Genomic DNA, 27,386 nt, shown 5'->3' on the forward strand with positions numbered 1-27,386 from the left:
GGAGGGGTCTTTCCCCTGGCAAAATCTTGCTCCTTTGCCTGGGCGCTGTGTTCTCTGCCCCTGCCTCCTCTTGTCCTGCTATCTCCGACACTGAAGTGCTCAGTAACAGGTTGCCCTTTCCTGAGATATTTGTGCCGTGACAAGTTTATTTTTATTTTTCTTCTGCCCAAGGAGGAGGAGCCCATTCCGCTGCTGCAGTCCTTCATAAGCCACTGGAAGGGGATCACCAACTATTACATTGTGACCACAGGTACAGCCACACCATTCCTTTCAGCCGGACCTTGTCAGTACGGCAGACTTGTCAGTTTACAGCGCAGGGTAATGAGGTGGAATCATAGAATCTATACAGTGCAGAAGGAGGCCACTCGGCCCATCAAGTCTGCATCCATCCCTGCGAAAGACCATCCTAAATCCAACCCTTCGCTCCCTCCCCGTAACCCCACCTAAGCTTTGGGACACTAAGGGGCAATTGATCACGGCCAATCCACCTAATCTTTGGACTGTGGGAGGAAACCGGAGCACCCGGAGGAAACCCACGCAGACACGGGGAGAGTGTGCAGACTCCGCACAGTCACCCCAGGTTGGAATCGAACCCAGCGCTGTGAGGCAGCAGTGCTAACCACCGTGTCGCTCCTGTTACACAACGTGATGGGGTAGTACGGATTTCCTATCAATACAAATTCACTCATTCGGTGTTGACACTTTGTGTTACCTGCCCAGTATGACAGTGCCTGAAGCTGACTGCTCGGCAAGACATCATCATGTGCAATTCCTGCCCACAAGAGGGATGAATATCGATGGGAGAGTACGGGGAACGAGAGGGATGGATCTCGATGGAGAGTTAGGGGGAGAGGGATGGATCTCGATGGGAGAGTTAGGGGGAGAGAGATGGATCTCGATGGGAGAGTTAGGGGGAGAGGGATGGATCTCGATGGAGAGTTAGGGGGAGAGGGATAGATCTCGATGGGAGAGTTAGGGGACGAGAGGGATGGATCTCGATGGAGAGTTGGGGGAGAGGGATGGATCTCGATGGAGAGTTAGGGGGAGAGGGATGGATCTCGATGGAGAGTTAGGGGGAGAGGGATGGATCTCGATGGGAGAGTTAGGGGACGAGAGGGATGGATCTCGATGGGAGAGTTAGGGGGAGAGGGATGGATCTCGATGGAGAGTTAGGGGGAGAGGGATGGATCTCGATGGGAGAGTACGGGGACAAGAGGGATGGATCTCAACGGAGAGTTAGGGGGAGAGGGATGGATCTCGATGGAGAGTTGGGGAGAGGGATGGATCTCGATGGGAGAGTTAGGGGAGAGGGATGGAGAGTTAGGGGGAGAGGGATTGATCTCGATGGAGTTAGGGGGAGAGGGATGGATCTCGATGGGAGAGTTAGGGGAGAGAGATGGATCTCGATGGAGAGTTAGGGGGAGAGGGATGGATCTCGATGGGAGAGTTAGGGGGAGAGAGATGGATCTCGATGGAGAGTTAGGGGGAGAGGGATGGATCTCGATGGGAGAGTTAGGGGGAGAGAGATGGATCTCGATGGAGAGTTAGGGGGAGAGGGATGGATCTCGATGGGAGAGTTAGGGGGAAAGGGATGGATCTCGATGGGAGAGTTAGGGGACGAGAGGGATGGATCTCAATGGAGAGTTAGGGGGAGAGGGATGGATCTCGATGGAGAGTTAGGGGGAGAGGGATGGATCTCGATGGGAGAGTTAGGGGGAGAGGGATGGATCTCGATGGGAGAGTTAGGGGGAGAGAGATGGATCTCGATGGGAGAGTTAGGGGGAGAGGGATGGATCTCGATGGGAGAGTTAGGGGGAAAGGGATGGATCTCGATGGGAGAGTTAGGGGACGAGAGGGATGGATCTCGATGGAGAGTTAGGGGGAGAGGGATGGATCTCGATGGAGAGTTAGGGGGAGAGGGATGGATCTCGATGGGAGAGTTAGGGGGAGAGGGATGGATCTCGATGGGAGAGTTAGGGGGAGAGAGATGGATCTCGATGGGAGAGTTAGGGGGAGAGGGATGGATCTCGATGGGAGAGTTAGGGGGAGAGGGATGGATCTCGATGGGAGAGTTAGGGGGAGAGGGATGGATCTCGATGGGAGAGTTAGGGGGAAAGGGATGGATCTCGATGGGAGAGTTAGGGGACGAGAGGGATGGATCTCGATGGAGAGTTAGGGGGAGAGGGATGGATCTCGATGGAGAGTTGGGGAGAGGGATGGATCTTGATGGGAGAGTTAGGGGGAGAGGGATGGATCTCGATGGGAGAGTTAGGGGGAGAGAGATGGATCTCGATGGGAGAGTTAGGGGGAGAGGGATGGATCTCGATGGGAGAGTTAGGGGGAGAGAGATGGATCTCGATGGGAGAGTTAGGGGGAGACGGATGGATCTCGATGGGAGAGTTACGGGGAGAGGGATGGATCTCGATGGGAGAGTTAGGGGGAGATGGATGGATCACGATGGAGAGTTAAGGGGAGAGGGATGGATCTCGATGGGAGAGTTAGGGGGAGACGGATGGATCTCGATGGGAGAGTTACGGGGAGAGGGATGGATCTCAATGGGAGAGTTAGGGGGAGAGGGATGGATCACGATGGAGAGTTAGGGGAGAGGGATGATCTCGATGGAGAGTTACGGGGAGAGGGATGGATCTCGATGGGAGAGTTAGGGGGAGAGGGATGGATCTCGATGGGAGAGTTAGGGGGAGAGGGATGGATCTCGATGGAGAGTTAGGGGACGAGAGGGATGGATCTCGATGGAGAGTAGGGGGAGAGGGATGGATCTCGATGGGAGAGTTAGGGGGAGAGGGATGGATCTCGATGGGAGAGTTAGGGGGAGAGGGATGGATCTCGATGGTCAGAAATCCTGTCCTCCATCTTGACTCCTCTTATGCTCCTGTCCCCTCATTGTGCTGTTTCACGGTGGTGGATGCTATCATTGCGCTCACATCGCAAGCTAAAGGAGCAGGCGCCTGTGAAATGGAGCGCTGTTGCAGTACCCTGCCCTGCTGTCGCGATACCCTGAAACAGTGAGTGGCTGACCTCAGTTTGGTTCCATCACGTGCTTCAGTGTGACAGTGTCAGGAGGGAGGCCATTCTGCCCATCACGTCCGCACCGACCCGTTCTGCTTCCTCGCCAGGAGTTTGACTGTTGTTTGGGCGTTGTGTGTGTTTAAAGGTGCTTCTTTGCAGATGATACCCTCCCAGTGAAGCAGACGGACATCCCATGGCGCCTGAGGCAGATGCTGGACATTCTCGTTTACGAGGAGAAGCAGTTGGAAAGGGGAGAGACGGGGCCGTGTATGGAGTACCTCTTGCAGCATAAGATACTGGAGACTCTCTGCACACTGGCCAAGGCTGGGGTAAGGAAAGCGATCGGGAGGGAACCGTTTTGGGAACCATTGTAACAGCATCAACGTTGTGTGCTGACAATGAATGACATCTCTGTGTATGTGTGTGATTCTGCAGTATCCCCCTGGTATGAAACAGCAAGTACTGATCCTCATCACGAAACTGCTGGGGCAGATTCAGCAGCCGTTGCTGCCTCACATCAATGTGCACCGCCCTGTGCAGGTACGTACTCGTGCTGCCCTGTCCTGCTGCCACCTGAATATTTGCTGCACTGGTTCCTGCCTCCTTCTCCAAAGCGTGTATTAATTCGAGCTAAAGAGCGCAGTTTGAAGCGGTGGATACTCCAGCCGCTTTTGCAAGTCGAGCTGCCGCCCGAGGCTGATGGCGCCCGCCTTTTCTCTCTTGTTGTGCCGTTAGAAGTTGATTCGTTTGTGCGGCGAGGACCTGGGATCCAAAACAGAGAAGGAGGAAGTGCAGTTCCTGACCACAGTCTGTGCGAAACTCAGCCAGGATCCCTACTTGATCAATTTCTTCATTGAGGTAAGGACCCATCCACACAGCAAATCGCAATGGTCTGTCGCGGCAAGTCTGGCTCGAACACTTCTTTAAGGCCGAAGGTCAATTCGGCTGGCCACGCTGGATGGCCTTTGCATCAAAGGTTTAGCCCAAGTGACCACTTGGCGCAACGCGACGTTGCTCTCGTGTGCTCCCTCTTACAGGGGACGCTGCAGCATTGAGGGACATAGGTTGATTCATCCCTCTCCCTCCTGCGCTGTGGGCAGGTTGACCTTCTTCACAAGGCAGCCCTGTCCAGCAGAAAGCTGTTTGACCTTCACTGTGGGCTGAACCCGCAAACAGCCCAAGACGCTGACAATCGCGGGTACTGTGTTCCCAAATGGCCACTCTGCCTTTTCGATGGGATTTTCCACTCTCCGCAACCCCTCACAGGGACATTCAACCTCCTGTCCGTGGGGAGTTTGCACATTCTCCCCGTGTCTGCATGGGTCTCACCCCCACAACCCGAAAAGATGTGCAGGGTAGGTGGATTGGCCGCGCTAAATTGCCCCTTCATTGGAAAAAAAAGAATTGGGTACTCTAAATTTTAAAAAAACAAAGTGATTTCAGAAACAGTGCAGGGAACAGTGACCCCAAGAGGCAGCTGCACTGTGCATCGACGGTTAAACTTTTTTGTGACTACGTTAACGTGGGCCGGAGATCTGAGTTCAGTTCCGGTCTTGTCCGTGCGGAGTCTGCACGTCCTCCCCGTGTCTGTGTGGGTTTCCTCCGGGTGCTCCGGTTTCCTCCCATAGTCCAAAGATGTGCAGGTTTGGTGGATTGACCATACTAAATTGCCCTTAGTGACCATGAGTGTGGGAAGAGGGACTTACAGAGGGTTGGTGCAGACATGATGGGCTGAATGGCCTCCTTCTGCACTGTAATGATTCTATGATCTCTTGTGAATTTAGAAGAAGGATTCCGCCGATTACAGAAGATTATCGTCCTGCCCCTCTGAGAAGAACCGAGTTCAGCGAGACCAGGCCTTCGGGACAGAATCGCCACGGTCGAGCTGGTCCCAGGGGTCACAGCTCGACCCATCTCCTACACCGTGCGCTAGCTCCACACGCCTCAACCCCGAGGGCGAAGGCGGCCAGCGAGACAGGACCCTGCTCAGTGCTTTGCTGACCCTGACTGCAAGTGAGGTAGATCCAGCATGGCTGTGTCCAGCAGGCAAGAGGGGTGCGGGGAAGCACGAGACGGGGAAGGAAGCGAGCGAGGGAGTGAGTTCGAGCGCTGGGCGCGGGATTGGGACCATTGGATGGAGAGTCAGTTCAGTTCAATTGCTAATTTCTGCCAGAATCAGTGATGTAGTCTCACCCCAGTAGACTACAGCGAGGATTGAGCTGACTGAAACCTTCAGAAAAGTTACATTTCACCTCTGCTGCTCAACACAGACACAATTAATGTCAATTCTGTTCACCCAAGTAACCAAAGGGTTTGAGAAGGGGCTGAATTTGAATAAACACTGCCACACCAACTAATAGTTGTCCCCGTAACATTCTCACTGTCTCGGGGGGCTGTGACGAGGAGCTGTGGCCTTTGAATTGGAACTTGCACCAGGAAGCGATTTCAGGGGCGGCACGGCGGCGCAGTGGCTAGCACCGTTGCCTCACGGCGCCGAGGACCCGGGTGCGATCCCAACCCCAGGTCACTGTCTGTGTGGAGTTTGCGTCTCTCTCCCTGTGAATTCTCCGCGTGTCTGCGTGCATCTCACTCCCCCCACGACCCAAAAAAACGATGTGCAGGGTAGGTGGATTGGCCACGTTAAATTGCCCCGTAATTGTGAAAAAATAATTGGGTGCTCTAAATTAAAGAAAAAGAAAGTGATTTCAGAAACAGTGGAGGGAAAAGTGACCCCAAGAGGCAACTCCGCCACGATTCGATGGTTAAACTCGTTTGTTTTGGCGACTACATTAACAGCACGAGAAATAAGTGTTTACTTTAACACCACATCAAATCTTTAAAAATACAGGCTCCATTTTGATCAGTCTGATCAAGAATATTGAGAACATGCGTGATTTCCAGGGCAGAAACTTGGCCTTTAAACCCAACTTCTCCCAGTCGTGCCTCTTCATACCCCTAGTACATCTCACGGTATCAGAATACCCTGCAGTTCCTTTCTCCCTCGTGGGTTTATGTAGCTTTCCTTCAGGGCATTCATACTTTTCACTTCTGCGTGTGAGTTCCACATTCTCACCATATACAGTACAAAAATAAGGCAGCTGAATCCAGGCCTTGTGTGTTCAGACCATAAGACATAGAAGCAGAATTAGGCCACTCAGCCCATCGAGTCTACTCCACCATTCAATCATGGCTGATATTTTCTCATCCCCATTCTCCTGCATTCTCCCCATAACCCCTGATCCCCTTATTAATCAAGAACCTATCTATCTCTGTCTTAAAGACACTCAGTGATTTGGCCTCCACAGCCTCCTGCGGCAAAGAGTTCCACAGATTCACCACCCTCTGGCTGAAGAAATCCCTCCTCATCTCTGTTTTAAAGGATCGTCCCTTCAGTCTGAGATGGTGTCCTCTGGTTCTAGTTCCTGCTCGTGGAAACATCCTCTCCACGTCCACTCTATCCAGGCCTCTCAGTATCCTGTAAGTTTCAATAAGATCCCCCCTCATCCTTCTAAACTCCATCGAGTACAGACCCAGAGTCCTCAACCGTTCTTCATACGACAAGCTCTTCATTCCAGGGATCATTCTTGTGAACCTCCTCTGGACCCTTTCCAAGGCCAACACATCCTTCCTTAGATACGGGGCCCAAAACTGCTCACAATAAAGAGGGCTGTCTTGAATTTCTGATCGGACTTATTGGTAGTTATCTTATAGTTCTGGTGTCCCACATCCTCCAAACCCGTCATAATTGTCAAGACCTTGATTCAGCTGCCTTATTTTTCTCGTGTAACGAGCCCCTGGTCAGTTCAACCTTTCCTGATAGTCCGAACCTGCTACGACCCCCTCAGAGGCCATATCCTATATTGTATATGATTACCCTCTGACACCTTGGAGTACAACCCCACCCCCACCCCCCTCCCAGGCGATTGTGAGGAGCGAAACCTCCGGCGTAATTGGGACCTGTGAGCAGGTTGGGGAGGGTGACCCTGCGGAGTGTAATTGTAGTATTCTGAGGCGAGTAAATAAACCTCGTTATCCTACCCACCTGGTATCGTATGGAGTCCTTCGTGTGTCACTCAACCTCTCCGTTCTGGAATCATTCGAGCAAATCTTTTCAGTGCCTCAATATCCTTTTTATAGTGTGGAGACTGGAGCTGTGCATGTGTGGCCTAGCCAAGGTCCAAGGCGAGAAGGAAATTTTGGCATGGGCCGAGTCACCCGCCCGCCGGAATTTCCTGAAAACAGGAATGGGGTGCGCTGTAGATATACCCGGTTTAGCTCAGTTGGCTCGACAACTGGTTGGTGATGCGCAGCAAGGCCAGCATCACAGGTTCAATTCCCGTACCGGCTGAGGTTATCCATGAAGGCTCAACCTCGCCCCTCGCCTGAGGTGTGGTGATCCTCAGGTTAAATCACCACCAGTCAGCTCTCCCCCCCCCCCCCCCCCCCCCCCCCCCCCTCCCCTCAAAGGGGAAAGCAGCCTATGGTCATCTGGGACTATGGCCACTTTACTATACTTTGAATAGACCCAAATGTTGGCTGATACTTTCTGTAATTGCTTTTATATTTCTATTGTAAATGCCATCTGAATGCCGCTAATGATTTTTGCCAGCATGGCGTGCTGTCTTCCTCTGCCAGGGTTGGCCGTAAGTGCCACCTGGTTACCTGGGCATTAGAAATGTGGGAAAGGGGTTTATAATGGTGCAAGATTGCACGTGTTAAGATTTCAAATACGTTCTTGACATTCTTCTCTGCATTTAGAAACCTCAGTTTGCACTGAAGGCCTGCGAAGGTTTGCTCCTCTTGGCCAGGTTACCAGAGGAGGTGGCAGCACGGTACATGGTGGAAAGCACGGCGGTGTGTCGCACGCTTTCCGACAGATTGTCTGATCTCTGCAAACTGATACCGGACTCCATCGACCCTGGACAAGTTGAGTTGCTGGGAAGAGTAAACTGGCGGTACGCAGGGGCTAATTCCATTCACGAATTGTGTGTGTGTGTGCGTGTGTGTGTGTGTGTGTGAGAGAGAGAGAGAGTGTGGGGCGCGGGGAAGAAACAGAAAAAGTTCCATGTGCTGAGCTCCTTTGCAGAGAGTATCGATATTTCTCAAACCGCCTCACACACTGAATTAGGTGCGAAATAAAAGCGGAAAATGCTGGGCTTACACCCGGTGACAGAACCACAAGCGGCACGACGGCACAGTGGTTAGCACTGTTGCTTCACAACGCCAGGGGCCCGGATTCGATTCCCGGCTTGGGTCGCTGTCTGTGCGGAGTCTGCACGTTCTCCTCCGTGTCTGTGTGGGTTTCCTCCGGGTGCTCCGGTTCCCTCCCACAGGACCTGAAAGATGTGCTTGTTGGGTGAATTGGACATTTTGAATTCTCCCTCTGTGCACCCGAACAGACGCCGGATTGTGGCGACGAGGGGCTTTTCACAGTAACCTCATTGCAGTGTTACTGTCAGCCTACTTGTGACAAAGTAAAGATTATTATTATTAAATGGCCTCCCACCGTGCCATCAGTTGCTCTGATGCGATCGTGAATGTGGTCTGTTGGATGTACTGGTGCTGAACTCTGGTTTGCTCTGCACCCACAGCTCGCACTGTGCTGCCAGCCGTGTGGAAGATGCCGACTCATTTCCAGGTAAAGGGGCCGCGATGTCTTTCTTCTCCTGGCTGGACTACTGTGATCAGCTGGTGAAGGAAGCCCATGAGGTAGGTTCCTGTCGCCAGGTGCACGGGTGCGGGGCGGGGGGGTTTCAGCTTGCACGTTCACTCGGTGAGGGATGAGTGGGATTGTACTGTGCGGAGAGCCAATGGACTAAAGATTGCGGTTGCATCAGGGTATACCCTCCCGATTAGGTTAGAATGAACCGGCCTTCCCACTTTGAAATAATAATGTTTTTTCCGAGAAGCAATGGGGCGGCACAGTGGTTTGCGCTGCTGCCTCACAGCGCCGGGGCCCCAGGTTCAGTTCCAGTCTCGGGTGTCTGACTGGATTGGCCGTGCTAAACTTGTCCCTTGTTGCCCAAGGATGTGCTGGTTGGGTGTTGTCACGGGGATAGGGTAGGGGACTGGGCCAGGTTGTGTGCTCTTTTGGAGGGCCGGTGCAGACCCGATGGGCCGAATGGCCGTCTGCGTTGTAGGGATTCCATGAAGCTCCACAGCAGTTTGGAAAATAAGCAAAAATTGACCATTTCCCCTGCTGCAAAATCTGGAGTTTTCGACATAAGACATGGGAGCAGATTTAGGTCATTCGGCCCATTGAGTCTGCTCCGCCATTCACTCATGGCTGATATGTTTCTCATCCCCATTCTCCTGCCTTCTCCCCATAACCCCTGATCCCCCTTATTGATCAAGAACCTATCTACCTCTGTCTTAAAGACACTCAGTGATTTGGCCTCCACAGCCTTCTGCGGCAAAGAGTTCCACAGATTCACCACCCTCTGGCTGAAGAAATTCCTCCATATCTCTGTTTTAAAGGATCGTCCCTTCAGTCTGAGATGGTGGCCTCTGGTTCATCCTCTCCACGTCCACTCTATCCAGACCTCTCAGTATCCTGTACGTTTCAATAAGATCCCCCCTCATCCTTCTAAACTCCAATGAGTACAGACCCAGAGTCCTCAACCGTTCCTCATACGGCAAGCTCTTCATAATAATAATAACCTTTTATTGTCACAAGTATGAAGTTACTGTGAAAAGCCCTAGTGGCCACAATCCGGCGCCTGTTCGGGGAGGCCGGTACGGGAATTGAACCCGCGCTGCTGGCCTTGTTCGGCATCACAAACCAGCTGTCTAGCCCACTGGGCTAAACCAGCCCATTCTCGTGAACCTCCTCTGGACCCTTTCCAAGGCCCAGCACATCCTTCCTTCGATACGGGGCCCAAAACGGCTCACAATACTCCAAATGGGGTCTGACCAGAGCCTTATACAGCCTCAGAAGTACATCCCTGACCTTGTATTCTAGCCCTCTCGACATGAATGCTGACGTTGCATTTGCCTTTTCTCCGAGAAGCTGCACATTCTCATTCAAATCTGGAGCTTCCTTCGAGAGAAAGGAAGCGATCTTGGCAGGTTTTGCCCCGGGGCTGTCGCACCCATCTCACTGGCTTTAGCTGCAGATCAATCGCTGCTGAAGCCGTTCCAGGCTGTGATTTACTGAGGTACGGGGGGGGGGGGGGGGGACCATGACTGACAGACGCTGTATTGTGTTGTACGCGATGGCGGCCTATTTTCAGTAAAGCATCCTCTCCCTCTTCCAATTCCACCCCCCCCCCCCCCCCCCCCAGGTAACTGCTGCTGCTGTGGCCCAGGAAATCAGGAGGCGTTTCTTTGTCAAAGTCTTGGAGCCACGGCTGTTACAAGTGTGAGTACTTGCTTCTTTCTCTTTTGAGTGAAAAACGTGAGCCGTGCAACAATTGATCAGACTTTCTACCTGCCGTGAGGTACCGCAGCCGATCAGGCGCATGGGTCATATTCAGTAAAAGGTGCTGCCTCTAAGACTTGTCATCAGCACGGGCCTTGTCCCTCTCCCCCGCCTTATTTCGCTCCCTCCATCATTACGCCTGTCCCACTAAACAGGTTTGGGAGGTGCGAGTTGCTGCATTGCATCTTGTAGATGGTACACACGGCTGCCACTGTGCATCGGTGGTGGAGGGAGTGAATGTTTGTGGATGGGGTGCCGATCAAGCGGGGCTGCTTTGACCTGGATGGTGTTGTTATGAGCCAGGGTTTCGAGAACCCCAAAGTGTATCATGGAGTTCACCTGATCCACAACCTTTAATAGATTGTGGTATGGGGAGCACACGGCCCACTCTACAGGTGTGGTACAGCAGAAATGGAAAAGTATTTTTTAAAGCAAAACAATGTTTATTCTATGAACTCAAGTTAACCTTTTTAAAACATACAGTGAACACCTTAGCAACCATTAATTCAAATATAACTCCCAAAGAATACAACACTAAGTAATCCTTAATAACTTCCCGAACAACATCCAGAAGACAAAAGAAACACCTTTTAACAGAAGCACATCAGGTTTACATTCACTACTGAGAACATTTATAATTCTGAATTCACCAAATGATCAAGACATAGTCTTTTCATGGCAGAGAGAACAGCAGTACACCTGCTCTGTCTCTGGCTTCAGCTCCCAACACTGAAAACGAAACCAAAAACACAGACACACCCAAGCTTTTCTCAAAGTGAAACTAAAAAGCAGAGCCCGAGCTCAGCTCCACCCACACTCTGACATCGCTGCAGTAACATGAGCAGCCAAACATTTTTTAAAGCGACATTCTCTCGACAATGTTGAGCTTCTTGAGTGTTGTTGGGAACTGCACTCATCCAGGCAAGTGGAGAGTATTCCCTCACATTCCTGACTTGTGCCTTGTAGATGGTGGACAGGCTTTGAGGGGGGGGGGGGGGGTCAGGAGGTGAGTTACTCTCCGCAGGATTCCCAGCCTCTGACCTGCTCTGGTAGCCACAGTATTTATATGGCTGGGTCCAGTTCAGTGTCTGATCAATGGTAACCCCATGATGCTGATAATGGAGAGTTCAGCGATGGTAATGCCATTGAATGTCAAGGGGCGATGGTTAGATCTTCTCTTGTAGGAGATGGTCATTGCCTGGCACTTTTGTGGCGTGAATGTAACTTGCCATTTACCAGGAGGTGAGTTACTCACCGCAGCCTCTGACCTGTTGTTGTGGCCACAGTGTTTATATGGCTCATGTAACTAATGGTAACTCCAAGATGTGGAAGCTCCAACATTTGTTGACTCGAAGATTTACTTGAGCAGAGAGCTAGATTTGTGCCTCTTTAATAAAGCTCTGCTCAGAGATTTATTGCGTACCCTGTTATTGCCCGTGATTGACCCTTGTACACTTTTCTTGCTCTCCGCAGATCCGAGGCCAGGATCCTCTCGTCCACGGAGCTGCTTATGGGGGTCGTGACTCACGTCACGTCACCCTGTTTGCTGGATGAACTTGTTCTCTTTTTGCTGGGAGAAGAGAGAGAGGGGGAGGTGCCTGGCCAACCAGCCTGTCACCCGCTGCGTTACCAGCTGATCGATCGCTGCAACCACCTGTCCGACGAGGTGAGGTTGCAGGTCAACCTGGGGAGAGGTCACAGGTCAACCTGGGGAGAGGCCACAGGTCAATGCAGGGAGAGGTCACAGAGCAACACGGGGAGAGGCCGCGAGGGAGAGGTCGCAGGTCAGTGCAGGGAGAGGACACAGGCCAACACGGGGAGAGGACGGGAGGAAGTGCAGGGAGAGATGACAAATTATCATGGGGAGAGGTTGCATATCAACATGGAGAGAGGTCAGTGCTGGGAAAGGTGACTGATCAACAGAGGGAGAGCTCGCATATCAACATGGAGAGGTCGCAGGTCATAATGGTAAGAGGTCACAGGTCAGCGTGGGGAGAGGTCGCAGTTCTACACGGGGAGAGGCTGCATCTCAACACAGGAAAGGTCACGGGTCAACACAGAGAGGTCACAGGCAGTGCAGTTTAGCCAGCATGGAGAGGTCGCAGGTTAACACGTGAAGAGGTTGTCGGTCAATGCGGTTCAGCCAGCAGGGAGGGGGGGTCACAGACAACTGGGGAGGCTACAGACCAGTGAATTGAGGTCAGCATGGTGAAGTTTCGCCTTGTGTACTCATCGGATTTTGTTAAAAGGTTAGTCAGCTGCTCAATTTGAAGCTTCTGTTGAAGCAATAGTTGCTAAATGCGGCTTCAAAGTTAGGTTTAGTTGACAGCATTGCCATGTCTCGGCTGGTCGTTTGGGTCCCATCTCAGAGTTTGGGTTTGTAAATACACAAACTGATGGCTTGATATGGATTGTGAAGCTCACAAAAGAGCTGAATGCCAGAGGTGAGGTGAGAGTGACTGCCCTTGACATCAAGGCAGCATTTGACTGATAATGGTATCAAGGAGCCTGGGCTAAACTGGAATCAATGGGAATCGGGGAAAACTCTCGGCTGGTTGTAGTCATACCTGGCACAAAGGAAGATGGTTGTGGTGGTTGGAGGTCAATCATCTCAGCTCCAGGACATTACTGCAGGAGTTCCTCAGGGTAGTGTCCTAGGCCCCAACCATCTTCAGCTGCTTCATCAATAACCTCCATTCCAACATAAGATTAGAAATAGGGATGTTCGCTGATGACTGCACAATGTTCAGCACCATTCACAACGCCTCAGATAATGAAGCCGTCCATGTCCAAATGCAGCAAGACCTGGACAATATCCAGGCTTGGGGCTGACAAGTGGCAAGTTACATTCGCGCCACACAAGTGTCTGGAATCTCCAACAAGAGAGGATTTAATAACCACCCCCTGACATTCAATGGCATTACCATCACTGAATCCCCGACTATCAACATCCTGGGGGTTACCATTGATCAGAAACTGAACTGGACCCAGCCATATAAATACTGTGGCTACCAGAGCAGGTCAGAGGCTGGGAATCCTGCGGAGAGTAACTCACCTCCTGACTCTCCCCAAAGCCTGTCCACCATCTACAAGGCACAAGTCAGGAGTGTGATGGAATATTCTCCACTTGCCTGGATGAGTGCAGCTCCCAACAACACTCAAGAAGCTCAACACCATCCAGGACAAAGCAGCCCCGCGTGATCGGCACCCCATCCACAAACATTCACTCCCTCCACCACCGACGCACAGTGGCAGCCGTGTGTACCATCTACAAGATGCACTGCAGCAACTCACCAAGGCTCCTTAGGCAGCATCTTCCAAACCCACGGCCTCTACCATCTAGAAGGACAAGGGCAGCAGATACCTGGGAACCCCACCACCTGGAGGTTCCCCTCCAAGCCACTCACCACCCCGACTTGGAAATATATCGGCCGTTCCTTCACTGTCGCTGGGTCAAAATCCTGGAACTCCCTCGCTAACAGCACTGTGGGTGTACCTACACCACACGGACTGCAGCGGCTCAAGAAGGCGGCTCACAAACACTAACTGAAGGACAACTAGGGTTGGGCAATACATGCTGGCCTAACCAGCGATACCACATCCCGTAAATGAATTTTAAAACACATGTATTTGCAGTCGGCAGGGTGAGTAAGCATGCGTTCTGTTTTCGCGCAGATCAGTATGGCCACACTGAGATTCTTCGAACAGCTCCTCCAGAAACCTCAGGAACATATCATCTATAACCTGGTGCTCCGGAATCTAAGAGGCCGATGCTACATTGGAAACAGTACGGGACAAGAGGACAGAGCTGCAGAGAACGAACACCTAGATGAGACGGAGTAAGAGATTTGGGTTAACCGTTGTCGACATTGCTGTAGATACAGTGACGGTGTGAAGGTTTGGCTGCCTTTTAACTGGTTTTCTTTTGCGAAGCTTGCTGGGTGTAAAGCAGGTGACTCACTTGTGTTTCTCACTCACTGCTTTGTCCTGTTCAAATCTCCGGCTGGGGCTACGGGAAGGGCTGTTGTTAGTGCTGAATAATGACTCAACGCTAAAAATCACCCGCTGGAAATAGATTTAAAAGGGGCAGCACGGAGGGGCAGTGGTTAGCACTGCTGCTTCACGGCACCGAGGTTCGATCCCGGCTCTGGGTCACTGTCCGTGTGGAGTTTGCACATTCTTCCCGTGTTTGCGTGGTTCTCACCCCCACACCCCAAAGATGAAATGAAATGAAAATCGCTTATTGTCACAAGCCCCTAGTCGCCACATTCCGGCGCCTGTTCGGGGAGGCTGGTACGGGAATTGAACCGTGCTGCTGGCCTGCCTTGGTCTGCTTTCAAAGCCAGCGATTTAGCCCTGTGCTAAACCAGCCCCAGGGTAGGTGGATTGGCCACGCTAAATTGTCCCTTAATTGGAAAAAATGAATTGGGTACTCTAAATTTATATAAAAGAAGCGATAGATGAAAATTAACAGGAGTTTTTATATAAATTTTATCAAAGGTTTTGTGATGGATATCAAGGAGGCCGCATGCAAACCAGAAGCTTGCCGATGACAGGGGTGAGGCCAACCCTTGACTTAATGCGTTCAGGTGTCAGATTGCTGACTTCAGTTGCGTTGCGTCTCCTGCATCGTTGTGCGCGCGGTAAGGTTTAGCGTGTCAGCCAAAAACCAACAGTCACATGAGCCATCAGATTTGCGGCGAGACACTGATTTCTCGAACGCACTGGGGAATTTTTATTTCGTTCATTTCGGTGGCACAAGTGGCTAGCATTGTGGCTTCACAGTGCCAGGTTCCCAGGTTCGATTCCCCGCTGGGTCACTGTCTGTGCGGAGTCTGCACGTTCTCCCTGTGTCTGCGTGGGTTTCCTCCGGGTGCTCCGGTTTCCTCCCACAGTCCAAAGACGTGCAGGTTAGGTGGACTGGACATGCTAAATTGCCCCTTTGTGTCCAAAAAAGGTGAGATGGGGTTATTGGGTTACGGGGATAGGGTGGAAGTGCAGACTTGATGGTCCGAGTGGCCTCCTTCTGCACTGTATGTTCTGTGTTCGTCGTGGGATGTGTGTTCCGCCGGCAAAACATTCGTTGCCCACCCCGCATCGTCCTTGAGATCTGGTGGAGGCAATTAAATGACCTGCTGGGCTATTTTAGAAGGTATGGAACAACCAAGCACACGGTTGTAGGTCTGGAATGACATCACATCAGACCGGGGAAAAAAGCAGATTTCCTTCCCTACGGGACGTTAGTCAACCCAGTGGTGCCCACACTAACACGGTAGACCGTGCTTCATCGAGCCAGAAACATAATGATCGGATCGCCATTTGTTTCCCTCCTTCAGTGAATTGGAAGAGGATCCTTTCTTCACAGACATATACACAGGGAGCAGATTCCCAGCTTCTGATTGGCTCGTTCCACCAGTAGCAACGCAGGAGGCAACAAAGGCTGATGGGAAACCGGAGGTTAACAGGATAGTCAACAGGTGAGTGTCGTATCTCAGCTGTGTATTATCGTTGAGTGTGTCATATCTCAGCTGTATTATCGATGGGTGTGTCGTATCTCAGCTGTGTATTATAGTTGGGTGTGTCGTATCTCAGCTGTATTATCGATGGGTAAGTGTTGTATCTCAGCTGTGTATTATCGTTGGGTGAGTGTCGTATCTCAGCTGTATTATCGATAGGTGTCGTATCTCAGCTGTGTATTATCGTTGGGTGAGTGTCGTATCTCAGCTGTGTATTATCGATGGGTGAGTCGTATCTCAGCTGTGTATTATCGTTGGGTGAGTGTCGTATCTCAGCTGTATTATCGATAGGTGTCGTATCTCAGCTGTGTATTATCGATGGGCGAGTGTCGTATTTCAGCTGTGTATTATCGATGAGTGTCGTATCACAGCTGTGTATTATTGATGGGTGAGTGTCGTATTTCAGCTGTGTATTATCGATGGGTGAGTGTCGTATTTCAGCTGTGTATTATCGATGGGTGACGTATCTCAGCTGTGTATTATCGATGGGTGAGTGTCGTATTTCAGCTGTGTATTATCGATGGGTGAGTGTCGTATTTCAGCTGTGTATTATCGATGGGTGAGTGTCGTATCTCAGCTGTGTATTGTAGATGGGTAAGTGTCGTATCTCAGCTGTGTATTATCGATGGGTGACGTAATTCAGCTGTATAGTATCGATGGGCGAGTGTTGTATTTTAGCTGTGTATTATCGATGGGTGACGTATTTCAGCTGTGTATTATCGATGGGTGACGTATTTCAGCTGTGTATTATCGATGGGTGAGTCGTATCTCAGCTGTGTATTATCGATGGGTGACGTATTTCAGCTGTGTATTATCGATGGGTGAGTCGTATCTCAGCTGTGTATTATCGATGGGTGAGTGTCGTATTTCAGCTGTGTATTATCGATGGGTAAGTGTCGTATTTCAGCTGTGTATTATCGATGGGTGACGTATTTCAGCTGTGTATTATCGATGGGTGAGTCGTATCTCAGCTGTGTATTATCGATGGGTGAGTGACGTATTTCAGCTGTGTATTATCGATGGGTGACATATTTCAGTTGTGTATTATCGATGGGTGACGTATTTCAGTTGTGTATTATCGATGGGTGACGTATTTCAGCTGTGTATTATCGATGGGTGACGTATTTCAGCTGTGTATTATCGATGGGTGAGTCTCCGGGTCTCTGAGCTCCTCGAAGGATGGAGGTTGATTAGACTGCAGCACAGCCCTGGCATGCACTGTGAACCCCAGAATAATGTAAAAGACTTGTATCTGTCGTTCATGACCACCAGTTGTTGTAAGCACTTTACAACTGATGAAGTACTTTTGAAGTGTTCTCACTGTTGTAAAGTAGGGAGTGCAGCAGCCAATTTGCGCACAGGAAGCTCCCATAGATTGCCGTATGGTTCTGACCACATAACCTGTTCCGGTGCTGCCAGTCGAGGGATAAACACAAATAATTCCCTTGTTCTTCTTCAAAATGGTGCTGGGGTATTTTGATCTTCACCTGAGAGGACACACAGACCTTTGGTTTTAACATGTTATCTGAAAGATACAGCCTCCAAAGGTGGAGCACTCCTTCCGTACCGCACGGGAATGTCCGCTTAGAATTTTGTGCTCGTCGAATTTTTTTTTTTAATTGTATTTTATTACAAACATATATCAAAACAGGTTACAGCAAATAAACACCACGGGAAACATACTTCCCAACAATCAACTATACAGTCTGTACAGATTTTACCCCTTTTTCACCCCCCCCCCCATCCGCGATGAACAGCTCCTCAAACACGGTCACAAACACCTTTTCTCAAACTCCCCCTGCCGAGCCCCTTAACTCATACTTTATCTTCTCTAACCGCAGGAAGTCGTACAGGTCACCCAACCATGCTGCTACCCCCGGGGGCGATGCCGACCCGCCCCTCCAGCAAAATTTGCCGCCGTGCAGTCAGAGAGGCGAAGGCCAAGACATCGGCCTTCCTCCTCTCCATGAGCTCCGGCTTCTCTGAAACCCCAAAGGGTCTGTGTCCACTCCCTCCTCCACTATCCTGGCTAAGACCACGAACACTCCCACCCAGAATCTTCCCAATTTTTCAAAACGTCAAAACATGTGCGCGTGATTGTGCTCAAGTGGAATTTGACCCCACGATCTTCTGATCGGCAGGGCTTCGGCCAACGTGGAGTGGGGTGCATGAAAAGTGACCATCAGGGGCAAGATGGTAAGGGTCCATAGGGATGGATTACATTCCAAGACTTCATCTTCGATGTGCTTGTGTTTCAGCTTCTTGTGTCTTGTTCCTGACGCAGTGAAGACCTCTGACCTCGTGGCAGGCTGCGGGTACGACACTTATCTTGTGGACGCCCATCGAATGGTAAGCTGGCTATATGGTGTACGAGTATGGTTGCGGGTGGGTTGGGAGTTTACGAACTCACTTTGTGGTGTTTTGGAAGTGATACTCAGCAGCTAGGAGGAAAGTTTACCCTTTCTGTATCAGAGTTGGGACAGCCTCTCCTAGTTACAATACCAACTTATACAGGAAGAAGTCTGACAACACCAGGTTAAAGTCCAACAGGTTTATTTGGAATCACTAGCTTTCGGAGCGCAGCTCCTTCCTCAGGTGAGTCTTATACGGATCTTATACAGGCTCACCTTGTTAGTTGACTCTCCAGTATTGCACGGGGAGATCCACTGTCACTTGTTAGACCTTAATGCCCACTGTCCAGTACTGTAGCTTCAGATTACTCTTCGGTGCACGCTACCAAAGACATACGGCTACCCGCTGAGGCCAGGTTGAATTTCAAACTCTACACCTTTGCTCCATTCTGCAGTTCCAGGGTTGCTGCGTCAATGCCAGGGAATGGAAGTGGCCACTCGTCCCCAAACATTTGGAAAGCTGCGAGCCCGGCGGGATATTTTACGAAGGCGATTTCCTGAAAGTCCTCTTTGACAGAATGGCACAGATCTTGCAGCAGGTAACTTGCAAACAAAAAGGGCCGATCAAATCTGGGATAGTCGATCATTGCTGCTTTACGATAGCTAGCGGCTGACAGGTTGCAGGATCTTGTCCCTGACGCATTGCACAATCTATTCAGGTCACAGTCCAAAGCTGTGGCAGTCGTGGCTGAGTGGGTAGCACTCCCTCAGAGTCAGAGGATTGTTGGCTCAGGTCCCCCTCCAGCGACTTAGATCAAAACCCAGGCCGACGCTCACTGTCAGAGGATCAGTACTGAGGGAGTGCTATACTGTCAGAGGGTCAGTACTGAGGGAGTGCTGCCCTGTCAGAGGGTCAGTACTGAGGGAGTGCCGCACTGTCAGAGGGTCAGTACTGAGGGAGTGACGCACTGTCAGAGGGTCAGTACTGAGGGAGTGCTGCACTGTCAGAGGGTCAGTACTGAGGGAGTGCCGCACTGTCAGAGGGTCAGTACTGAGGGAGTGCCGCACTGTCAGAGGGTCAGTACTGAGGGAGCGCCGCGCTGTCAGAGGGTCAGTATTGAGGGAGTGCTGCACTGTCAGAGGGTCAGTACTGAGGGAGTGCTGCACTGTCAGAGGGTCAGTACTGAGCCTGTGCTGCACTGTCAGAGGGTCAGTACTGAGGGAGTGCCGCACTGTCAGAGGGTCAGGACTGAGGGAGTGCTGCACTGTCAGAGGGTCAGTACTGAGGGAGTGCCGCACTGTCAGAGGGGCAGTACTGAGGGAGTGCTGCACTGTGAGAGGGTCAGTCCTGAGGGAGTGCTGCACTGTGAGAGGGTCAGTCCTGAGGGAGTGCTGCACTGTCAGAGGGTCAGTACTGAGAGAGTGCTGCACTGTCAGAGGGTCAGTGCTGAGGGAGTGCCGCACTGTCAGAGGGTCAGTACTGAGGGAGTGCCGCACTGTCAGAGGGTCAGTACTGAGGGAGTGCCGCACTGTCAGAGTGTCAGTACTGAGGGAGTGCAGCACTGTCAGGGGGTCAGTACTGAGAGAGTGCTGCACTGTCAGAGGGTCAGTGCTGAGGGAGTGCCGCACTGTCAGAGTGTCAGTACTGAGGGAGTGTTGCACTGTCAGAGGGTCAGTACTGAGGGAGCGCTGCACTGTCAGAGGGTCAGTACTGAGGGAGCGCTGCACTGTTAGATGTTCAGTACTGAGGGAGTGCCGCACTGTCAGAGGGTCAGTACTGGGGGACTGCAGCACTGTCAGAGGGTCAGTACTGAGGGAGTGCCGCACTGTCAGAGGGTCAGTACTGAGGGAGTGCCGCACTGTCAGAGGGTCAGTACTGAGGGAGTCCTGCACTGTCAGAAGGTCAGTGCTGAGGGAGTGCTGCACTGTCAGAGGGTCAGTACTGAGGGAGTGCTGCACTGTCAGCGGGTCAGTACTGAGGGAGTGCTGCACTGTCAGAGGGTCAGTACTGAGGGAGTGCCGCATTGCCAGACGGTCAGTACTGAGGGAGTGCTGCACTGTCAGAGGGTCAGTACTGAGAGAGTGCTGCACTGTCAGGGGGTCAGTACTGAGGGAGTGCCGCATTGTCAGACGGTCAGTACTGAGGGAGTGCTGCACTGTCAGAGGGTCAGTACTGAGGGAGCGCTGCACTGTCAGAGGGTCAGTACTGAGGGAGCGCTGCACTGTTAGATGTTCAGTACTGAGGGAGTGCCGCACTGTCAGAGGGTCAGTACTGGGGGAGTGCAGCACTGTCAGAGGGTCAGTACTGAGGGAGTGCCGCACTATCAGAGGGTCAGTACTGAGGGAGTGCCGCACTGTCAGAGGGTCAGTACTGAGGGAGTCCTGCACTGTCAGAAGGTCAGTGCTGAGGGAGTGCTGCACTGTCAGAGGGTCAGTACTGAGGGAGTGCTGCACTGTCAGCGGGTCAGTACTGAGGGAGTGCTGCACTGTCAGAGGGTCAGTACTGAGGGAGTGCCGCATTGCCAGACGGTCAGTACTGAGGGAGTGCCGCACTGTCAGAGGGTCAGTACTGAGGGAGCGCCGCGCTGTCAGAGGGTCAGTATTGAGGGAGTGCTGCACTGTCAGAGGGTCAGTACTGAGGGAGTGCTGCACTGTCAGAGGGTCAGTACTGAGCCTGTGCTGCACTGTCAGAGGGTCAGTACTGAGGGAGTGCCGCACTGTCAGAGGGTCAGTACTGAGGGAGTGCTGCACTGTCAGAGGGTCAGTACTGAGGGAGTGCCGCACTGTCAGAGGGGCAGTACTGAGGGAGTGCTGCACTGTGAGAGGGTCAGTCCTGAGGGAGTGCTGCACTGTGAGAGGGTCAGTCCTGAGGGAGTGCTGCACTGTCAGAGGGTCAGTACTGAGGGAGTGCTGCACTGTCAGAGGGTCAGTACTGAGGGAGTGCCGCACTGTCAGAGGGTCAGTACTGAGGGAGTGCTGCACTGCCAGAGGGTCAGTACTGAGGGAGTGCAGCACTGTCAGGGGGTCAGTACTGAGAGAGTCAGTACTGAGAGAGTGCTGCACTGTCAGAGGGTCAGTGCTGAGGGAGTGCCGCACTGTCAGAGGGTCAGTACTGAGGGAGTGCCGCACTGTCAGAGGGTCAGTACTGAGGGAGTGCTGCACTGTCAGAGGGTCAGTACTGAGGGAGCGCTGCACTGTCAGAGGGTCAGTACTGAGGGAGCGCTGCACTGTTAGATGTTCAGTACTGAGGGAGTGCCGCACTGTCAGAGGGTCAGTACTGGGGGAGTGCAGCACTGTCAGAGGGTCAGTACTGAGGGAGTGCCGCACTATCAGAGGGTCAGTACTGAGGGAGTGCCGCACTGTCAGAGGGTCAGTACTGAGGGAGTCCTGCACTGTCAGAAGGTCAGTGCTGAGGGAGTGCTGCACTGTCAGAGGGTCAGTACTGAGGGAGTGCTGCACTGTCAGCGGGTCAGTACTGAGGGAGTGCTGCACTGTCAGAGGGTCAGTACTGAGGGAGTGCCGCATTGCCAGACGGTCAGTACTGAGGGAGTGCTGCACTGTCAGAGGGTCAGTACTGAGAGAGTGCTGCACTGTCAGAGGGTCAGTACTGAGGGAGTGCCGCATTGTCAGACGGTCAGTACTGAGGGAGTGCTGCACTGACAGAGGCTCAGTATTGAGGGAGTGCTGCACTGTCAGAGGGTCAGTACTGATGGAGTGCTGCATGTCAGAGGGTCAGTACTGAGGGAGTGCTGCACTGTCAGAGGGTCAGTACTGAGGGAGTGCTGCACTGTCAGAGGGTCAGTACTGAGGGAGTGCTGCACTGTCAGAGGGTCAGTACTGAGGGAGTGCCGCACTGTCAGAGAGTCAGCACTGAGGGAGTGCTGCACTGTCAGAGGGTCAGTACTGAGGGAGTGCTGCACTGTCAGAGGGTCAGTACTGAGGGAGTGCCGCACTGTCAGAGGGTCAGTACTGAGGGAGCGCCGCACTGTCAGAGGGTCAGTACTGAGGGAGTGCTGCACTGTCAGAGGCTCAGTATTGAGGGAGTGCTGCCCTGTTGGAGGTCAGGTGAGATATAAAACAAACTCCTCACTTGCCCTCTGAAAAGATCGCTGAGCACTAATTAAAGAAGAGGGGAGTTCTTTTAACTCCAAAGAACAGATGATTTGGTTATTATTGCATTCTGGGATCTTACTGGGCACAAATTAGCTTTCAGAGAGAGGACGTCATTGGCTGGGAGGCACTTTGGGACACCCTGATGTCTTGAGAGATGCAATAAAAATTCGATCTCGCTTCCTCTGGGATGTTGGGTGTCTCTCCACAGGGCTGCCGAAGGGTGACTATCACTGAATTTCTACTGATCGAGAACAATTCACACTCATTACTTCCTTAAAGTAGAAAAAAAGATACCACAAAAGACTATGAAAAAGCGATAGTGCGGCTGACTACTCGCTTGAGGGAAGGGGTAGACGGTTGGTAGGATGAGCGGTGAGAGATGGGGAGGTTTAGGAATCTGAGGTGACAGTGAGCACGATCAGATATTTCATTACTATTGCTTAACTACTGCACAAATGCTTATTAGGTCTGCATTCAATTCCTCTCCCTGTCCTTAAATTTCTGTTTGAACAAAATTGCATCCACGTGATTGCGTTGAAACATTATGCTCTTAATATTTTCCCTTCCAGCCTTACGACTTGAATTTGCAAATCACGTCTGTGGTATCGAAGATTGCCCTCTTCCCTCACCCCCACCTCCACGAGTATTTACTGGACCCGTACATTAACCTCGCCCCTGGCTGCCGGTCTCTCTTCTCCGTCATTGTTCGGGTGAGTACTCTCACCTTGTTCTGTCATCCGTGGATTTTCCTCCCATCCATCGCCCGTGCCGGGCTGCAATGTGTGCAGAATTAAACCGACAGCGGTAGTCGTTACAGAAGCAGACGGTACGCAGCTGAGGGAGTGAACGGAATGGTCCCGCACGCAATGGGCTGACAAACTGAATTTAAACATGAACTGTTAAAAAGCCCAACGGAGGGGCAGCACGGTGGCGCAGTGGGTTAGCATTGATGCCTCACGGCGCCGGGGTCCCAGGTTCGATCCTGGCCCAGGGTCATCGTCCGTGTGGAGTTTGCACATTCTCCCTGTGTCTGCGTGGGTCTCGCCCCCACAACCCAAAGATGTGCAGGGTAGGTGGATTGGCCCGTGCGAAACTGCCCCGGAATTGGAAAAAATGAATTGGGTAATCTAAATTTTCTTTTAAAAAGCCCAACGGAAGGTCTCTCCCGACACCTCGACTGGGTCTGGCCTGCATGTGACTCCAGTCCTCCCTCCCCCCCCCCCCCCCCCCCCCCCCTCTTCGTACCCGTCTGGGGCAATAAATCTCCGATGCGCCAGCGTCGCCCACTTCCGGAGGATGATCGCGGTGTCATGGCACCGCCTGCCATCTGGCGAGAGTGACGACTGGGAGAAGTGGGAATGGAGAGCGCTCGTCCGACCCTCCGAATCCCTCATCCTCACAAGATTAGTCGACTGTTTTGTTTTATATATTTAGAGTAGCCAATTGGTTTTTTTCCAATTAAGGTGCAATTTAGTGTGGCCAATCCACCTGCCCTTTGAGGTTTATTTGCGTGGGGAGCTACGCAGACACGGGCAGAATGTGCAAATTCCACACGGGCAGTGACCCGGGACCGGGATCGAACCCGGGTCCTTGGCGCCGTGAGGCAGCGGTGCTAACCACTGTGCCACCATGCCGCCCGTGGGTGCATGCACACGAGGACTGCAGCGGTTCAAGAATCACCACCCTCCTGTCCCAAGAGCAAATAATAAAAGAAAATCAGTTTTTTTTAAATAGAATTTACAGTGCAGGAAGCCATTCGGCCCATCAAGTCTGCACCGGCTCTTGGAAAGAGCACCCTACCCAAGGTTAACACCTCCACCCCATCCCCACAACCCAGCAACCCCAAGTGCAATTTTGGACACTAAGGGCAATTTATAATGGCCAATCCACCTAACCTACACATCTTTGGACTGTGGGGGGAAACCGGAGCACCCGGAGGAAACCCACACACACACGGGGAGGATGTGCAGACTCCGCACAGACAGTGACCCAGCCGGGAACCGAACCTGGGACCCTGGAGCTGTGAAGCGATTGTGCTATCCACAATGCTACCGTGCTGCCCATGATAAGTTGATTCCTTGAAAGGTCCCTGTTCTTAAAACAGGTCACCCACTGCACTGTTGTGATTACTGTCATATCTCTCGTCTCAGGTAATCGGAGATCTCATGCAGAGGATCCAGAGAGTTGCTCAGTTTCCTTCCAAGTTACTGCTGGTCAGAAGACAGCTGATGGGATTGGAACCTGAAGCTGAGTAAGTAACAGGGAATCGTTTTTGTATCTTCCTGATATTCAGCAAGTTGTGCGTCTTCGCATTGTTACAGTTATTATCAAAGAGCTGTGTCGAAGGAAGCATTTCTCAATTGACTGAATTTACCGACACTGAACGGGCGTGAAAATATGCTCCACATCTTCGCGTCAAAAGATTTGCTTCAATTTGTTCAGTTGTCGAGTTTATTAAACCACACCGGTGCACAACTTGCCATTGAGGATGGTTTGTGACTGGGAGTTCTCTTTGAAACCTCTACGTTGCCATGCACGGCGTGATATGCTTGAGTCTGCAAAGCTCGGAGCTACTGATCAAGCCTCCTCCTGTGTGGCTGCCAAGTTTGCAAATCCCTTCCCTGCTGAACCTCTCCTCTCGGTCTGTAGCCCCCCCCAACTTTTCCACTCAAAATTTCCAGATCCCGTCCTTCAGTTGAATGTCCACTCTGGGGCAGTTTTGAGCTGCTGGCGAGGGAGATGGCTTGTGCCGTTGCAGATTAAGCTACCGCCGGGGTTAATCGCAAGCAAGGGCGGGAGAGGGGGGTCAGTCGAATTTTAAATCTGGTGCTGTGCGTCACCGTCTTCAAATCTTTGCTGAGGTGTGTGCTTGTGTGAATTTTGCAGGTTGGATCATGCCATGCTATTGAAGGCTGTGATTGTCTTGGAGGAATTCTGCAAGGAGCTGGCTGCAATAGCGTTCGTCAAATACCCATCGGAACCGGACTAAACTCGGACCGGCCGCAGTGCCTTCTCTCAAGAGACCACTGGACTGACACTGGACATTGTACACGTGTGTCCAGCCCACTGCCCTGGACAATCCGTCCCTCTTCAGTTTTCTGTTTTAGGTTGAACTGAGGGTGATCGTCACGGTGAGGGACTTTTCTTCTCCCCCCGACCCCCCCCCCCCCCCCCCCCCGACTCCCACCTTAAATTTGGGAGCCGTGGCACCCGGAATGGTGTGGGAACGACCGGGGAGGGGGGGAAAGGGGGCGTTGATTGCCTATTCCTGTCGGCGGAACGAAAAGCCTGTCAACGCAGAGGTTAGAATCCGAAGTGCTGCCCCCCCCTTCTGGACAGCCCCCCTCCCCCCCCCCCCCCCCCCCCGATTCCTGTCCTGTTTCTGCTGTACACTTGTCTGTGGCTCACAGCCCATTGTTAGGTCTGTCACTGTTTTCAAATAATTCATGATGCGAAACGTTTTGAACGTTTCAATGGTGAGAGGGTTGCACAATTGCAAGTTTTTATTTATGTGTAAAGATGAGCGAATCATATGAGCGTACTGTTATTGTTTGTAGATAGACTTCGATGCGAGGAAGTGGGTGCTTTTTAAATTAACTACTTGTTTAGTGAATGACTCCCTTGTCTCAAGGGGAAGTTGGTGTTGTGGTTTGATCACAGCCTGTAACATCAGCTGCTGGTAGCTACCAAAATTTTATTTTGTGATTAAATGGAAAAGGTTGAATGTCTGTCGTGCTGTGTTTAAAGGATTTTTGTGGACTGTGCTGAAAAGGGACTCGAGACACTGCTGACCAGTCAGAGGGGCAGGGCTGAGGGAGCACCGCGCTGTCATCGGGCAGGGGCTGAGGGAGCACCGTGCTGTCATCGGGCAGGGACTGAGTGAGCACCGCGCTGTCATCGGGCAGGGACTGAGGGAGCACCGTGCTGTCATCGGGCAGGGGCAGGGACTGAGGGAGCACCGTGCTGTCATCGGGCAGGGACTGAGGGAGCACCGCGCTGTCATCGGGCAGGGACTGAGGGAGCACCGTGCTGTCATCGGGCAGGGGCAGGGACTGAGGGAGCACCGCGCTGTCATCGGGCAGGGACTGAGGGAGCACCGCACTGTCATCGGGCAGGGACTGAGGGAGCACCGTGCTGTCATCGGGCAGGGGCAGGGACTGAGGGAGCACCGCGCTGTCATCAGGCAGGGACTGAGGGAGCACCGTGCTGTCATCGGGCAGGGACTGAGGGAGCACCGCGCTGTCATCGGGCAGGGACTGAGGGAGCACCGCACTGTCATCGGGCAGGGACTGAGTGAGCACCGCGCTGTCATCGGGCAGGGACTGAGGGAGCACCGCGCTGTCATCGGGCAGGGGCTGAGGGAGCACCGCACTGTCATCAGGCAGGGGCAGGGACTGAGGGAGCACCGCACTGTCATGGGGCAGGGACTGAGGGAGCACCGCACTGTCATCAGGCAGGGGCAGGGACTGAGGGAGCACCGCGCTGTCATCGGGCAGGGACTGAGGGAGCACCGCACTGTCATCAGGCAGGGGCAGGGGCTGAGGGAGCACCGCGCTGTCATGGGGCAGGGACTGAGGGAGCACTGCGCTGTCATGGGGCAGGTACTGAGGGAGCACCGCGCTGTCATGGGGCAGGGACTGAGGGAGCACCGTGCTGTCATCGGGCAGGGGCAGGGACTGAGGGAGCACCGTGCTGTCATCGGGCAGGGACTGAGGGAGCACCGCGCTGTCATCGGGCAGGGACTGAGGGAGCACCGCACTGTCATCGGGCAGGGACTGAGTGAGCACCGCGCTGTCATCGGGCAGGGACTGAGGGAGCACCGCGCTGTCATCGGGCAGGGGCTGAGGGAGCACCGCACTGTCATCAGGCAGGGGCAGGGACTGAGGGAGCACCGCACTGTCATGGGGCAGGGACTGAGGGAGCACCGCGCTGTCATCGGGCAGGGACTGAGGGAGCACC

The 27,386-nt window shown here is 52.5% G+C and overlaps 1 protein-coding gene across 1 annotated transcript; it reads left to right on the top strand.

Annotated features, from left to right (window-relative positions):
- Positions 1–26,155, top strand: LOC119957362 (protein FAM160B1-like). Its single transcript, XM_038785282.1, has 16 exons — positions 1–250; positions 3,187–3,356; positions 3,463–3,567; positions 3,763–3,885; positions 4,812–5,045; positions 7,786–7,982; positions 8,619–8,736; positions 10,311–10,387; positions 11,921–12,113; positions 14,123–14,286; positions 15,784–15,924; positions 18,222–18,312; positions 18,770–18,913; positions 22,997–23,137; positions 24,578–24,678; positions 25,314–26,155. Exons 2-16 carry the CDS (start codon positions 3,237–3,239, stop codon positions 25,414–25,416), a joined length of 2,052 nt encoding a protein of 683 aa, XP_038641210.1. The 5' UTR covers positions 1–250; positions 3,187–3,236; the 3' UTR covers positions 25,417–26,155.
- Positions 26,156–27,386: the final 1,231 nt, after the last annotated feature.

The sequence above is a fragment of the Scyliorhinus canicula genome, chromosome 26 (genome assembly GCF_902713615.1).
Source record: "Scyliorhinus canicula chromosome 26, sScyCan1.1, whole genome shotgun sequence".
NCBI lineage: Eukaryota > Metazoa > Chordata > Chondrichthyes > Carcharhiniformes > Scyliorhinidae > Scyliorhinus > Scyliorhinus canicula.

What these genes read in the sequence shown, in the direction of transcription:
- LOC119957362 (XM_038785282.1), top strand. Translation starts at nt 3,237, where the DNA reads ATGCTGGACATTCTCGTTTACGAGGAGAAGCAGTTGGAAAGGGGAGAG. An exon ending in ATGTGCACCGCCCTGTGCAG is followed by an intron (nt 3,568 to 3,762) that starts GTACGTACTCGT and finishes TTGTGCCGTTAG; the next exon opens with AAGTTGATTCGTTTGTGCGG. An exon ending in TGGTGAAGGAAGCCCATGAG is followed by an intron (nt 8,737 to 10,310) that starts GTAGGTTCCTGT and finishes CCCCCCCCCCAG; the next exon opens with GTAACTGCTGCTGCTGTGGC.